This window comes from Monodon monoceros, unplaced genomic scaffold, assembly GCF_005190385.1.
Source record: "Monodon monoceros isolate NGI ecotype Baffin Bay Population unplaced genomic scaffold, NGI_Narwhal_1 Super_Scaffold_5, whole genome shotgun sequence".
Lineage (NCBI taxonomy): Eukaryota > Metazoa > Chordata > Mammalia > Artiodactyla > Monodontidae > Monodon > Monodon monoceros.
In genome coordinates this window covers 70,785,424-70,799,160 of record NW_021703782.1, presented here as the reverse complement: position 1 = coordinate 70,799,160, position 13,737 = coordinate 70,785,424, and the positions used below count along the sequence as shown (strand labels likewise).

Here is a 13,737-nt window from a genome sequence, read left to right as displayed (position 1 = left end):
AAGGGATAACTTTAATTCCACAAAATTTAGCAGTTTTATTTGCATCGGGCTTCCTTTGACTACATTTCAAAAGTGATAAACTAATCTAGTGTTTTAAGATTAACTCCATGTGTACCTTATTCCTGCTACTTATGTTTTGTTTTTAAATTTTCATTTATTCATGACACTTATTTTGTGATTATTACGTAGCAGGTATTGCAAAAATAGTATATTCATATAAATTAATAAAATGAAATTAAATATTACAACTTCTAAACCATAGTCTTTCAATTAGTGCATGTTTACTGAATACCCCCCAAATAACTGATATTAATCATTACTCTTCACTCTTGCCAACAGCTCAGTACAGGAAGCTGGAAGAACTGTAAGGATTCAAGGAATACTGGTCTGTGGCTCCTACATTTCAGGACTGGCTGTGTATGCTACCACCGAACATCTGACAAGTCAAAAATCACAAACTGCAGCACTTAGCCTGGATGCATTAGAGTAACCGATTCTAGCCTCTTTGTGATGCAGAGGATGATGTCCAAGAGGGTTCCAAGTGTGAACCTGGGGGTGAGCCCCAACAGCTGCTAACTATTCAGACAGATCACTGCAGGGGAAGACCCAATTTGATCTGTCCTGGAAGGCAGCTGGGCATTTGCAGAAGGTCTGCAACATCATCTGAACATTCTGCATGGATTTTCTCTGGAGAAGAGTGAAGGAAAATGGTGTCTCAGCCACCCCACACAAATCTGCCTAATGACTGGGCCCAGTGGGGAGAAGATTTGCCCAGTATGCTAGGTAGAACTTGCTACTTATGTTTTATAAGTTTCTAACTGTTGTCTTACCAATACAAAGAGACTTCAATTATTTATCTTAAGAAGATATGGCCCATTTATAATTTAAGGAGTCCATATGATCTTATACACAGAGTTTAAAGATCTTGAGTTGAGATCATGTTACATTTTTTTTTACATCTTTATTGGAATATAATTGCTTTACAATGGTGTGTTAGAGATCATCATGTTTTAAGTTTTAAATACATTTTTAAGTTACAAATCTGAAATTTTTTAAATGATTTTCTCTTTTTGAATATAATTTTTATGGGGAGAAATAGAAAGGGAAACAGGGGGGTGAAGGGAGAGAAGAGAATCTGTTAAGTAGGTTTCTTAAAGAAATCTTCCAGAAAGAGTGTGTGTTGCTGTCACTTTAGCAAAACATGTGATACAGTTTTGACTTCCATCCAGTCGAGAGGTAAAAATACGAACTTGTGGATAGTTACACTGGAGATCTGTGACGCGATATCAACCAATAGGGAAGTAAAGTTACATCTAAATTACTAACCATTTGCCATTTTCATCTTCAACCACTCCATTCTTCTAGGACCTTTGCTACGTTACTTCATATATTCCCATAGCTTCAAATACCATCTATAATCTGATGATTTCCAAATCATTATTTCCAGCCTTAGACCTCTCCACTGACATCTTTATTAAAATATCTAATTGACCACTTACAGCACCATGTCTAATATTTGTTTCCTTCATGATATTTACCATAATTTAGAACTATTTTAATTGTGTGCCTGTGTACTTTTTTACGGTCTATCTCACCTCGGGACCACCACCACCACCACCAACCCCTGCGTTACACTGGTAAATTCCATGAAACCAGAGATAATGTCACAACTTCTTTGCCACAGGATCTCCAATACCTGGCACAGGGTCTAACACTCAGTAGGCACTCAAATATTTGTTGAATAAACGAATGACAAACATTCAATGCATTCTAGGTTGTATGCTATTATTTCATTTGTGACCAAGGTAATTAATATATAACTTATACACACAAAATGACTTATGTCCCCAAGCAATATTTTTTAACAAACAAAACAGGAATCAATAAGCATTCAAAAGTTACCTCCATGGGCTTTAGTTGAGCATTTACATTAAAACAAGGAACTTCCTGGTACCACTCCCAGGATAAATTTCGCTCAACAATCACCTCAAGATTTAGTGGCAATAGTAGATCCAGTACTTCCTGGTATGCATCATTAATAAATTGAGACCTATAAGTAAAAATAAAATTGTTTTGAATAGTTTCATACAAAATCAGATAGTTAAAAAATTAATCATTTTATATACAAATAATAGAAATCAATAATGTTGTGTGTGTGAAGAGAAAAATAAAATCGAACAGGCTTTCCACGTAAAATGAGAGATGAAAGTCACACACTTTCAAAGTCACCCACTAGAAACCTACAAGAAACCTGGGTGACTTTCTCTGAGGTGAAGTGTTCCATGTTGAAGAAAAATGAATTTTTTCAATAGGATTTTGCGATATGTTAAAAAGCGCCAAAAATATACAAGTTGAACCGGTTTGCAGTGCAGAAATTGAGACACAGAGGTAGAGAACAAACGTATGGACACCAAGGGGGGAAAGTGGCGGGGAGGGGTGGTGGGATGGTGTGATGAATTGGGAGATTGGGATTGACATATATACACTAATATGTATAAAATGGATAACTAATAAGAACCTGCTGTATAAAAAAATAAAATTCAAAAATAAAAAATATATACAAGTTGGACAATAGACTCTTAAAATGAGAATTCTCTCTACATCATCTATAAACATACATTACACGAGACATTATGAAAACATTTAGGGGCTTCCCTGGTGGCGCAGTGGTTAAGAATTCGCCTGCCAATGCAGGAGACATGGGTTCGAGCCCTGATCCGGGAAGATCCCACATGCCATGGAGCAACTAAGCCTATGCTCTATAACTACTGAGCCTGCACACTAGACCCTGCGAGCCACAACTACTGAGCCTGCGTGCCACAACTACTGAAGCCCGTGTGCCTAGAGCCCATGCTCTGCAACAAGAGAAGCCACCGCAACGAGAAGCCCGCACACTGCAACGAACAGCAGCCCCTGCAACTAAAGAAAAGCATGTGTACAGCAACGAAGACCCAATGCAGTCAAAACTATATAAATTAATTTTAAAAAAACAATGAAAACATTTAAATTCACTGATTTACACATGCTAGATTACCACATATCCCCTTACTTCATAAGAAACCAATTTGCACCATATGAAATTCCTATTTCTATGGATCAAATATACTTGAATATGGACAATTTCATATTAAGTTGAATCATATTTGCCTTTCCAAGTACTTATAAGGGTAGGACTGATGCTCAGGAATGATGAAAAGAGTAGTAGGTTACCAAACCCCTTTCAAGTGGCATGTGACCAAAGAAGCCTCCCATTATACCTTCAAATGACAATCTCAAGGTGGTACTCCTCAATAATACATTTATATTTTAATTGGCAGCAAATCCCAAATTCTTCAACTAGGGAATGAAGCTATGATTGTAGGATTTACATATCACTTATTCAATTGGAGAGAAATATAGGAGTCACCAGGGATCTCCTAGAATTCCTAGCATCATATCATTGAATGTATTAACTATAGGGTAACATTATACTTAGCACGTATGCATCCTTGCAATCTCCCTTAGTGGTACTAAGTTAAGGAATCTAAAAGCTCTAAGCGGATACGACATGTACAATTTTAACAAGTGAATATGAAAATATATAGCTATGCCATAAGTCATTAAGTCAACCTTATATTGTTAAAAAGTTATGCTGTTTCCAATTCATCACTGTAATAAATGATACTTGGTTCATTATCTTTGTACATGTCTTTGAGTAAATTTCTTCCTCTGGACTAATTTCAAGAAATATTAACTGCTGTGTCAAAAGATTACTTCCTCTGGAAAAACCTTTCCTTACCAGTACTAGTCTTCCAGGGAATTAAAATTTTTCCCATTAGGAGAATTTTGTAAAGACTGAAAGAAATGGAAATCCAAAGGTGCAATGTCTGGTGAATACGGCGGATGAATCAGAACTTCCCAGGCAAGCTGTTAACAGTTTTTGCCTGGTCATCAAAGAAACATGCGGTCTTGTGCTATTCTGATGGAAGATGATGCATTTTCTGTTGACTAATTCTGGACGCTTTCCTTCGGGTGCTGCTTTCAGTTGGTCTAATTGGGAGCAGTGCTTGTTGGAATTAATTGTTTGGTTTTCGGGAAGGAGCTCATAATAGAGGACTCCCTTCCAATCCCACCATGTACACGACATCACCTTCTCTGGGTGAAGACGGGCCTTTGGTGTGGTTGGTGGTGGTTCATTTCTCTTGCCCCATGATCTCTTCCGTTCCACACTGTTGTATAGTATCCACTTTTCATCGCCTGTCACAATTTGTTTTTAAAACAGAACGTTTTCATTACGTTTCAGTAGAGAATCACATGTGGAAATATGGTCAAGAAGGGTTTTTTTGCTTAACTTATGTGGAACCCAAACATCAAAGTGATTCACATAACCAAGCTGGTGCAAATGATTTTCAACGCTTGATATGTATTTTTTGAGTATGCTGGCTGTCTCCTGCGTGGTATAACATTGACTGTTCTCAATTATTGTTTCCATTTGATCGCTATGAACTTCAGCTGGTCTACCCGACCATGGAGCATCCTCCATGGAGCACCCTCCAGTGAAAAATCTCCAGCACGAAACTTCACAGTCACAGCACCTTCTCCATACACTGCACAAATCTTTTTTTGTGTTTCAGCTGCGTTTTTACCTTTCTTGAAATAATAAAGCATAATATGCCAAAAATGTTGCTTTCTTTCTTCCATCTTCAATATTAAAATGGCTACACAAAAATTCACCAACTTTGATAAGTCTTTTTTTAAATGCACACTGATATGAGAGCTGTCACATATAATCTAACGAAACTGTTTCGAATGAAGTTAAAGACAACTAAGTGCTACTATAGCCATCTTACGGAAAAAACTGGACGAACCTTTTGGCCCATCCAGTACATTTAATAGGTCATTGTCTTGTCTGTAGTTTCAATTAGAATGAAAGATTCATGAGGGTAAGGACTATATTTATGTTATTCTTTGATGTACTGCCAGTACTTGGCTCAGATGATTACAATATGACATGTACTCCTCAATTATTTGCCAAACTAAATACAAGAAATTGGATCAATATATAAATAACAACATATGAGAGTATCCATCTCCCTGCACCCAGAGTGAGAATTACTGATTATTAAGATTTTCCAAATTTAATATGCAAACATTTCACTGTATTAATTTTCATTCCCTTGAATATTAATGAGGTTGAACATTTCTATTAGCTATACACCAGCTATCACCATTCCTATAAAGAATCTAGTCATGTTCTTTACCAATTTTTCAAATTATCTTTTACTTACTGTCTTAAAATATTTAAGGATTTTTATCCTTTATTACAGATGTTGTTAATTACCCCATATGCTATGTTTCCCAGAATTTTGTTTTGGTAATTAATATTCAGAAACTTATACTTTTATACAGTCAAAGCCAATTGATATTTTTCCCTTATCACTTTTCTTCTTTCTTCAGTGCTTAAATTAGCAAGCTCTTCTCTACCATATGACTGGTACTTATGTGTTATTTGTCCATAGTTTTCTTTTTTTTTTTTTTTTGCGGTACGCGGGCCTCTCACTGTTGCGGCCTCTCCCGTTGCAGAGCACAGGCTCCGGACGTGCAGGCTCAGCGGCCATGGCTCACGGGTCCAGCCGCTCCAAGGCACGTGGGATCCTCCTGGACCGGGGCACGAACCCGCGTCCCCTGCAGCAGCAGGTGGACTTTCAACCACTGCGCCACCAGGGACGCCCCTGTCCATAGTTTTTTAAAGAGCATTACTGAGATAATTCATACAATATACAATTCACTCACCTTTAGTTTTTTTATGCTTATAAATGGCATTATGCTCTGGGGCCATTTTAAACAGCAAAATCACCAAGGAAAAGCCCCTAAATGCAAAAAACATGGCACACAAAAAGGACACTGTTTACAGCATGAGAGTTCAAATAAGAAGGCAGGGCGTCACCTTGTTTAACACCTCAGCTGGGAACAAAGGCCTTGGGAGACCCAAATTTCTTGCAGCTCTGCGCATGTCCACAAATGACTGTAAAAGTGTCATGAATATTGATTTTGTGGTTACAAATAAGTTGTAGCAAGCAGAAATATTCACAAATATGGAATCCGTGAATAACGGGGATTGACTGTAATATATATGAATAATGATGATGCACACACACATACACACAGTCAGCTGCTGAGTTTTCTACTGTTTCACTAACTTAATTATTTTAATTTTGTAATATATTTTACTAGTATTTAATGTAATTTAATATATTTTAGTAGTACCTCTAATGTTATGATTCTCCCATGCCCAATCTCAATTTAAAAAAAAAAATCTTTTCTACATCTTGCCCCCAATTTATATTTCCAGAAAAACTTTACAATAATTTTGAAAGGCTTTTAAAAAGAACAGCTGTTGTGATTTTTTTATTAACAGTGCATTAAATGTATAAATTAATTTATAAGAAACTGACACCTTTACAATATTAGATGTAGGAAAATATTCTCTGAAAAATTATTCAAGATTTCTTTCTGGCCCTTGGTTAAGTTTTACAACTTTCCTTATAGAAGTATTATAAACATCTTTTTAAAATTTTATATTGCAGTTAACATCTTTGTGATAAAATTACTTCAGGGAAAATTGGTTTACTCTATAAATGAGTAATTATGTTTCTAGGAATTCATCTGAAGGAAATGAATTATCCTAAAGAAATGAGTAGAAAATCATATAAGTATTGAGAAAGATATCAATCATCATTATACTGCTATTTAAAACAACAATAAAAAACTTAAATTTTTAACAGGCAGATGGATTTTTTTAAAAACTATGTATTAAAATATTTAGAAAAAATTATACACTCAAAATAATATGGAAAAATGTTTATAGCACATTTTTAAGAGAAAATTACAATCTGCAATATACAACAGAATTCTTATTTCACTTAAATATATGTGCAGATATAATAAAATAGAAAACAATTCCAAATTATTAACAGTAGTTATCTTTGGGTGGTCATATCACCAGCAATCTTTTACATTCATCCCCAACACCATTTTATGTATTTCTTCAATAAAAAAATTCTTTTTTGGACAGAAAAGAATATATATTGTTATTTAATGCTCTAGAAACATTTAGAGAGCGCTTTTTAAAAACAATCTATTTGTAATACAGACTCACACCTAATTCATATCTATATCTTTTTTTGTTTTTTTAATTTTTTAAAATTGAAGTATAGTTGAATTACAATGTTCTGTTAATTACTGCTTTACAGCAAAGTGATTTAGTTATACATATACATACATTCTTTTTTTATACATAATCTTTTACATTATGGCTTATCACAGGATATTGAATATAGTTTTCTCTGCATTACAGTAGGACCTTGTTTATCCATTCTACTGATACATATAAAAGCTTACACCTGGGGCTTCCCTGGTGGCGCAGTGGTTGAGAGCCCGCCTGCCAATGCAGGGGACACGGGTTCGTGCCCCGATCTGGGAGGATCCCACATACCGCGGAGTGGCTGGGCCCGTGAGCCATGGCCGCTGAGCCTGCGAATCCGGAGCCTGTGCTCCGCAATGCGAGAGGCTGCGGCAGTGAGAGGCCCGCGTACCACAAAAAAAAAAAAAAAAAAAAAGTATACATCTGCTAACCCCAACCTCCCACTCCATCCCTCCCCACTCCCCTTGGCAACCACAAGTCTGCTCTGTATGTCTGTGATTCTGTTTCTGTTTCATAGATAGGTTCACTTGTATCATATTTTAGATTCCACATGTAAGTGACATCATTTGGTATTTGTCTTTCTCTTTCTGACTTACTTCACTTAGTATGATAATCTCGAGTTGCATCCATGTTGCTGCAAATGGCATTCTTTCATTCTTTTTTATGGCTGAGTAGTATTCCATTGTATATATGTACCATAGCTTCTTTACCCATTCATCTGTCAATGGACACTTAGGTTGTTTCCATGTCTTGGCTATTGTGAATAGTGCTGCTATGAACATAGGGATGTATGTATCTTTTTGAATTATAGTTTTGTCCAGATATATGCCCAGGCGTGGGACTGCTGGATCATCTGGTATTTCTGTTTTTCATTTTCTGAGGAACCTCCACACTGTTTTCCACAGTGGTTGTACCAACTTACATTCCCACTGACAGTGTAGGAGGGTTTCCTTTTCTCCACACTCTCTACAACATTTGTTATTTGTAGACTTTTTAATGATGGCCATTCTGATTGCTGTGAGGTGGTACCTCACTGTAGTTTTGATTTGCATTTCTCTAATAATTAGTGATGTTGGGGCTTCCCTGGTGGCGCAGTGGTTAAGAATCTGCCTGCCAATGCAGGGACACAGGTTCGAGCCCTGGTCCGGGAAGATCCCACATGCCGCGAAGCAACTAAGCCTGTGCACCACAACTACTGAGCCTGCACTCTAGAGCCCACGAGCCACAACTACCAAGCCCGCGTGCCACAACTGCTGAAGCCCGCACACCTAGAGCCTGTGCTGCGCAACAAGAGAAGCCACTGCAATGCAACGAAGCGTAGCCCCCTGCTCGCCACAACTAGAGAAAGCTCACATGCAGCAACAAAGACCCAACACAGCCAAAAGTAAATAAATAAAATAAATTTATTTTAAAAAAGAAGAATTAGCGATGTTGAGCTTCTTTTCATGTGCCTGTTGGCCATCTGTATTTCTTCTTTGGAGAAATGTCTATTTAGGTCTTCTGCCCATTTTTGGATTGGGATTTTTTTTGTTGTTGAGTTGTATGAGCTATTTATATATTTTGGAAAATAAGTCCTTGTCAGTCGCATCATTTGCAAATATCTTCTCCCATTCTGTAGGTTCTTTTCATTTTGATTATGGTTTCCTTTGCTGTGAAAAAGCTTGTAAGTTTGCTTAAGTTCCATTTGTTTTTGTTTTTATTTCTATTGCCTTGGCAGACGGACCTAAGAAAACATTGGTATGATTTATGTCAGAGAATGTTTTGCCTATGTTCTCTTCTAGGAGTTTCATGGTGTCATGTCTTATGCTTAAGTCTTTAAGCCATTTTGAGTTTATTTTTGTGTATGGTGAGGTGTGTTCTAACTTCACTGATTTACATGCAGCTGTCCAGCTTTCCCAGCACTACTTGCCAAAGAGACTGTCTTTTTCCCATTGTGTATTCTTGCCTCCTTTGTCAAAGATTAATTGACCGTAGGTGTGTGGGTTTATTTCTGGGCTCTCTATTCTGTTCCATTGATCCATATGTCTGTTTTTGTGCCAGTACCATGCTGTTTTGATTACTGTAGCTTTGTAGTATTGTCTGAAGTCTGGGTGGGTTATGCCTCCTGTTGTGTTCTTTTTCTTCAGGAAGGTTTTGGCCATTCTGGGTCTTTTATGGTTCCATATGAATTTTAGAATTGTATGTTCTAATTCTGTGAAAAATTTCATGGGCAATTTGATAAGGATCACATTAAATCTGTAGTTTCCTTTGGATAGTATGGTCATTTTAATAATCCAAGAGCATGGGGTATCTTTCCATTTCTTCAAATCATCTTCAATTACCTTTATTAATGTTTTACAGTTCTCAGCATATCAGTCTTTCATCTCCTTGGTCAGGTTTATTCTTAAGTATTTATTTTTGGGGCTGCAATTTTAAAAGGGATTGTTTTTTTACATTCCCTTTCTGATATTTCATTGTTGTTGTAAAGAAATGCAACTGACTTCTGTATGTTAATCTTGTATCCTGCTACCTTGCTGAATTCGTTTATCAGTTCTAGTAGTTTCTGTGTGGAAGCCTTTAGGTGTTTCTATATATAGTGTCATATCATCTGCATATAATAACAATTTTACCTCTTCCCTTCCAATTTGGATGCCTTTTATTTCTTTTTCTTGTCTGATTGCTGTGGCTAGGACTTCCAATACTATGTTGAATAGAAGATGTGTCTAGATCATTTCTTGAAGTCAAACAAGACGTGATTAAATATAGACGCATAAATGTTCTGTTTTTAGTAAATTCAGACTTTTACACAGTTTAAACTCCAAGCTAATGAGCCTCCTAAAGGTTTAAATTATTAGTGTATGTCTACAGCCTATTATTAAAATAGAAGTCTTTCATTTCAATATTTCCCTGTAATTTCTGAAATCCCTGGACTTGGCTAAACAAATCATTCTACATTTTCCTATGTCTTCACTAAATGTATCATTCATTTCTTATCTTAACTGAAACCCGGCTTTCCATGAAGCTCTATTAAAGTCTGATTTCTCTCCAACACTCTTATCTACCTCAGAGTTGAGGGATACAAACCATTTTTCTTAATTTGGAACAATGCTCATCCACTCTCTCTTCTACTCCTTTAAGAGTAACACCATCCAGGTTAACCACCTTCTATTCTTGCTGCAATCTATCAATAACTAGTCAGTGTTCATTTTTGAAGACTTTGAGACTACTGAATCTCCAGTTTATAAACCACTCTCTATATTCCCTTAGTCTATCAGTATTTTCTTATCTTCAATTTCTTCCCTCTCCATTATCTGTCAACATGACTTTCAATATTTAAAATCTTGTCTCACTATCTTCAGTCATATCTGCTTGTTAAAAACTGTCTTGCCTGAATCCAACAGACTGTTGGATTCCAAATACCAAATATCAAGTACTACATGAAAAAAAATCATATACTGTTAATTCATGGTTATCAACATCAACATGATCCTCAACGCTACTTCAATACATTCTCCTGGTTCCCTTTCCATCGTTTTGCTTGCTCCATCTTAACCTCTTTTGAGGGATTTTCATCTGCCATTCCTTAAATATGGACATTCCTCAGCATTCTGCCCCACATGTCCCACTCTACAAATTCTCTGTGTGACCTTACTCACTTTGATGGCTTCTATAACTAGTTAAATATTATTAAACACTCCCAAATCTAGAAATCCAAACACTTTCCAATATCCAGACACTATATCTAGGTGCTTTCCAGATCCGGTTCTAGATATCTTCATATAAAAGTCATGTAACCATTTTCAAGTTACTTTGCCCGTAAGAGAACTTGTTAACATCTCCACTCTACTTTTTTTTCTGCATTGCTCTGTCACATCTTGCTGAACTGCATTATTACCAAATGCTGAATTTTACAAACCTGCAAGCTGGAGTCTTATTTTAACTACTCTCTTTTAACCCTGACACCCCTTTAATAATCAGTTACCTTTAATTCTACTTTTCAAATTTGTCACACCTGGTTAGTCCTCTACTACCTCACTTCCTTATCCTAGACTGAGTCACATCTAATTCTTATGTGAATTACTCCAGCAGTTAGCAAACCATTCTTTCAACTTCCAGTTTTGTCTCCTTTTGACCTATTTTCTACAACCCTTCCAAAATCTAAATGTGATCCTGTTTTTATGCATCAGCTCATAAAATTCATTAAATAGTACCTATCTCAACAATCTAATGAGGGAGGTACTATTTATTCATCCCTTGTAAAGACTGCTCACTACGATACTTCACGTTCCTAGCACAGTGCCTGGGATATATTACATGCTTAATAAATACTCAAATATTCAATTGATGGAAATTTCTCCTTCCATCTAAGATGAAATATCATGAACTAGATTTACTCTCCTGCCTGAAACAATTCCTCCCTCCCCCCACAAAGACACACATGCAAGATATATTAAAAAATGTTTTTCAAGATACAGGACATTAGGCAATGGACACTGATTACTGAGACAAGAAAAAACAAGATGAGCCGTAATGCTCCAACTTCAATTGTTTTGAGATAATTTAAAGGTCATGGAAAAGCGGGGGGATGGATAAGCCAAGAAATAACCAGTAAAGTCCATGAGTTATGAAGACAGACCTGAGAGTCCAGGGAAACCAAGGCAGCTAGAGTTCATATGGTAAAATTCCAGAGAGGACAGAGCTACAGAGAAGAACTCCAAAATTGTAGTACTAAATGCCTATACTAGAAAAGAAATGTTCAAATCAATCATCTGAGCCACCACCTAAAGAAACTTAGAAAAAGAGCAAAATTAAACCCAAAGTAAGCAGAAGGAATAATGAATATCAAAGTAGATATCAATGAAAGAGAAAACAGAAAAAGAAGAGAAAAACCCAAAAGCTGGTGCTTTAAGAGCAATAAAACTGAACTGTCAAGAATGGATAACCAGGGAACGGCCAAGATAGAGGAATAGGAAGACTCTAAGATCACCTCCTCTCAGGAGCACACCAAAATTACAAATATTTACAGAGTAACTATCAATGAGGATGACCTAAGACCAGCAGAGAAGAAGCTATTTAAAAACTAAAGATATAAAGAAGGAACCACAACAACACAGGTAGGAGGAGTGTAGACACGGTATAGTAAAGAACCATACCCCCAGGCCACAGATGGGAGGATAATTATAATTGCAGAAGTTCTCCCCAAGGAACGAGGGGTACAACCCTCCTCATCAGGCTGCCCAGCCTAGAGTTCCCAGAATGACTGGCTTTGAAGACCAGTGGGGCATACTTTTGAGAGAGTCAAAGGGCAGTAGGAAACAGACTCTACTCTTAGAGGGTGCACACAAAATCTCACATGTTCTGAGACCAAGGGAAGAAGCAGTAATTTAAAAGGAGCCTGGGTCAGACCCACTTGCTGATATTAGAGAGCCTCCCAGAGAAGCAGGAAGCTTCTGGTACTCACGCTGGGGACACAGACGCTGGCAGAAGCCACTTCTGGATGCTCATTCAACCATGAGGGCAATGCTGCAGGCAAGCAACATTTTGGAATCCTCCCTCTAGCTCATTAACACTGGGACCCGTCCCAGCCCACCAGTCAATAGGCACCAGTCCTGGGACATCCCACACCAAGTAGCTAGCTGAGCATTGACACAGCTCCACCCACAAGCAGACCAACTCCCATAGGACCCCCTGAGCTCCTGGCCGCCCCAGGACCCAGCCCTGCCACCTGTAGGCTGACACCAGCTCTGGGACCACCAAGCTCTACAGCAAGAGACCACAGGGCCCAGCTCTGACCATCAGCAGGCCGGCACGCCCCCCCTCCGAGGACATGACCTTACTCCTGCAGTGGGCAGACACCAGCCATGGGACCACTGGGCCCCAGCCCTGCCCACCAGTGGCCCAACACCAGCTCTGGGACACCTTGAGACTCTCAACCACCCCAATATCTGGCCCTGCCCACCTCAGGGATGACACTAACTCTGGGACACCCTGAATACCGCAGCCAGCTTTGTCAGGAACTGGCCCCGCCCAGGAATCCCATTCCTGCGTATTTATCCAAAGAAAATGAAAACACTAATTTGAAAAGATACACATACCCGTAAGTTCATTGCAGCATTATTTACAGTAGCCAAGATATGGAAACAATCTGAGTGTTCATCAGTGGCTGAATGGATAAATAAGATGTGGTGCGTGTGTATATGTATGTATGTGCGTGTATACACACAAACACACACACACACACACACACACAATGAAATATTACTCAGCCACAAAAAAAGAATGAAATCCTGCCATTTGTGACAATATGGATGGGCCTAGAGGATATTATGTTAAGTGAAATAAATCAGACACAGAAAGATAAATACTGTATGATTTCACTTATATATGGAATTTAAATAACAAAACAAATAAGAAACGTTGACAAAAGAGAAACCAGTCATAGATACAGAGAACAAACAGGTGCTTGCCATAGGGGAGAGGGGTGGGGGGAGGAGAGAAATAAGTGTGAGAGATTAAGAGGTACAAACTTTCAGTTACAAAATAAATGAGTCGTGGCTATGAAATGTACAGTGTGG

General features: G+C 37.8%; 1 protein-coding gene across 5 annotated transcripts in view; it reads right to left on the bottom strand.

Moving 5' to 3' along the window:
* The window catches only part of VPS13A (vacuolar protein sorting 13 homolog A), a 237,092-nt gene that overhangs the window by 102,029 nt on the left and 121,326 nt on the right, over positions 1-13,737 (bottom strand). For all 5 annotated transcript variants that reach the window (XR_003790666.1, XM_029201746.1, XM_029201744.1 and 2 more), the window contains one exon: positions 1,903-2,050. Coding sequence is in view for 4 of the 5 variants with exons in the window: in XM_029201746.1 (XP_029057579.1) it covers positions 1,903-2,050 (148 nt within the window). In the remaining variant the exon portion in view is untranslated. The remainder of the gene's footprint in view (positions 1-1,902; positions 2,051-13,737) is intronic.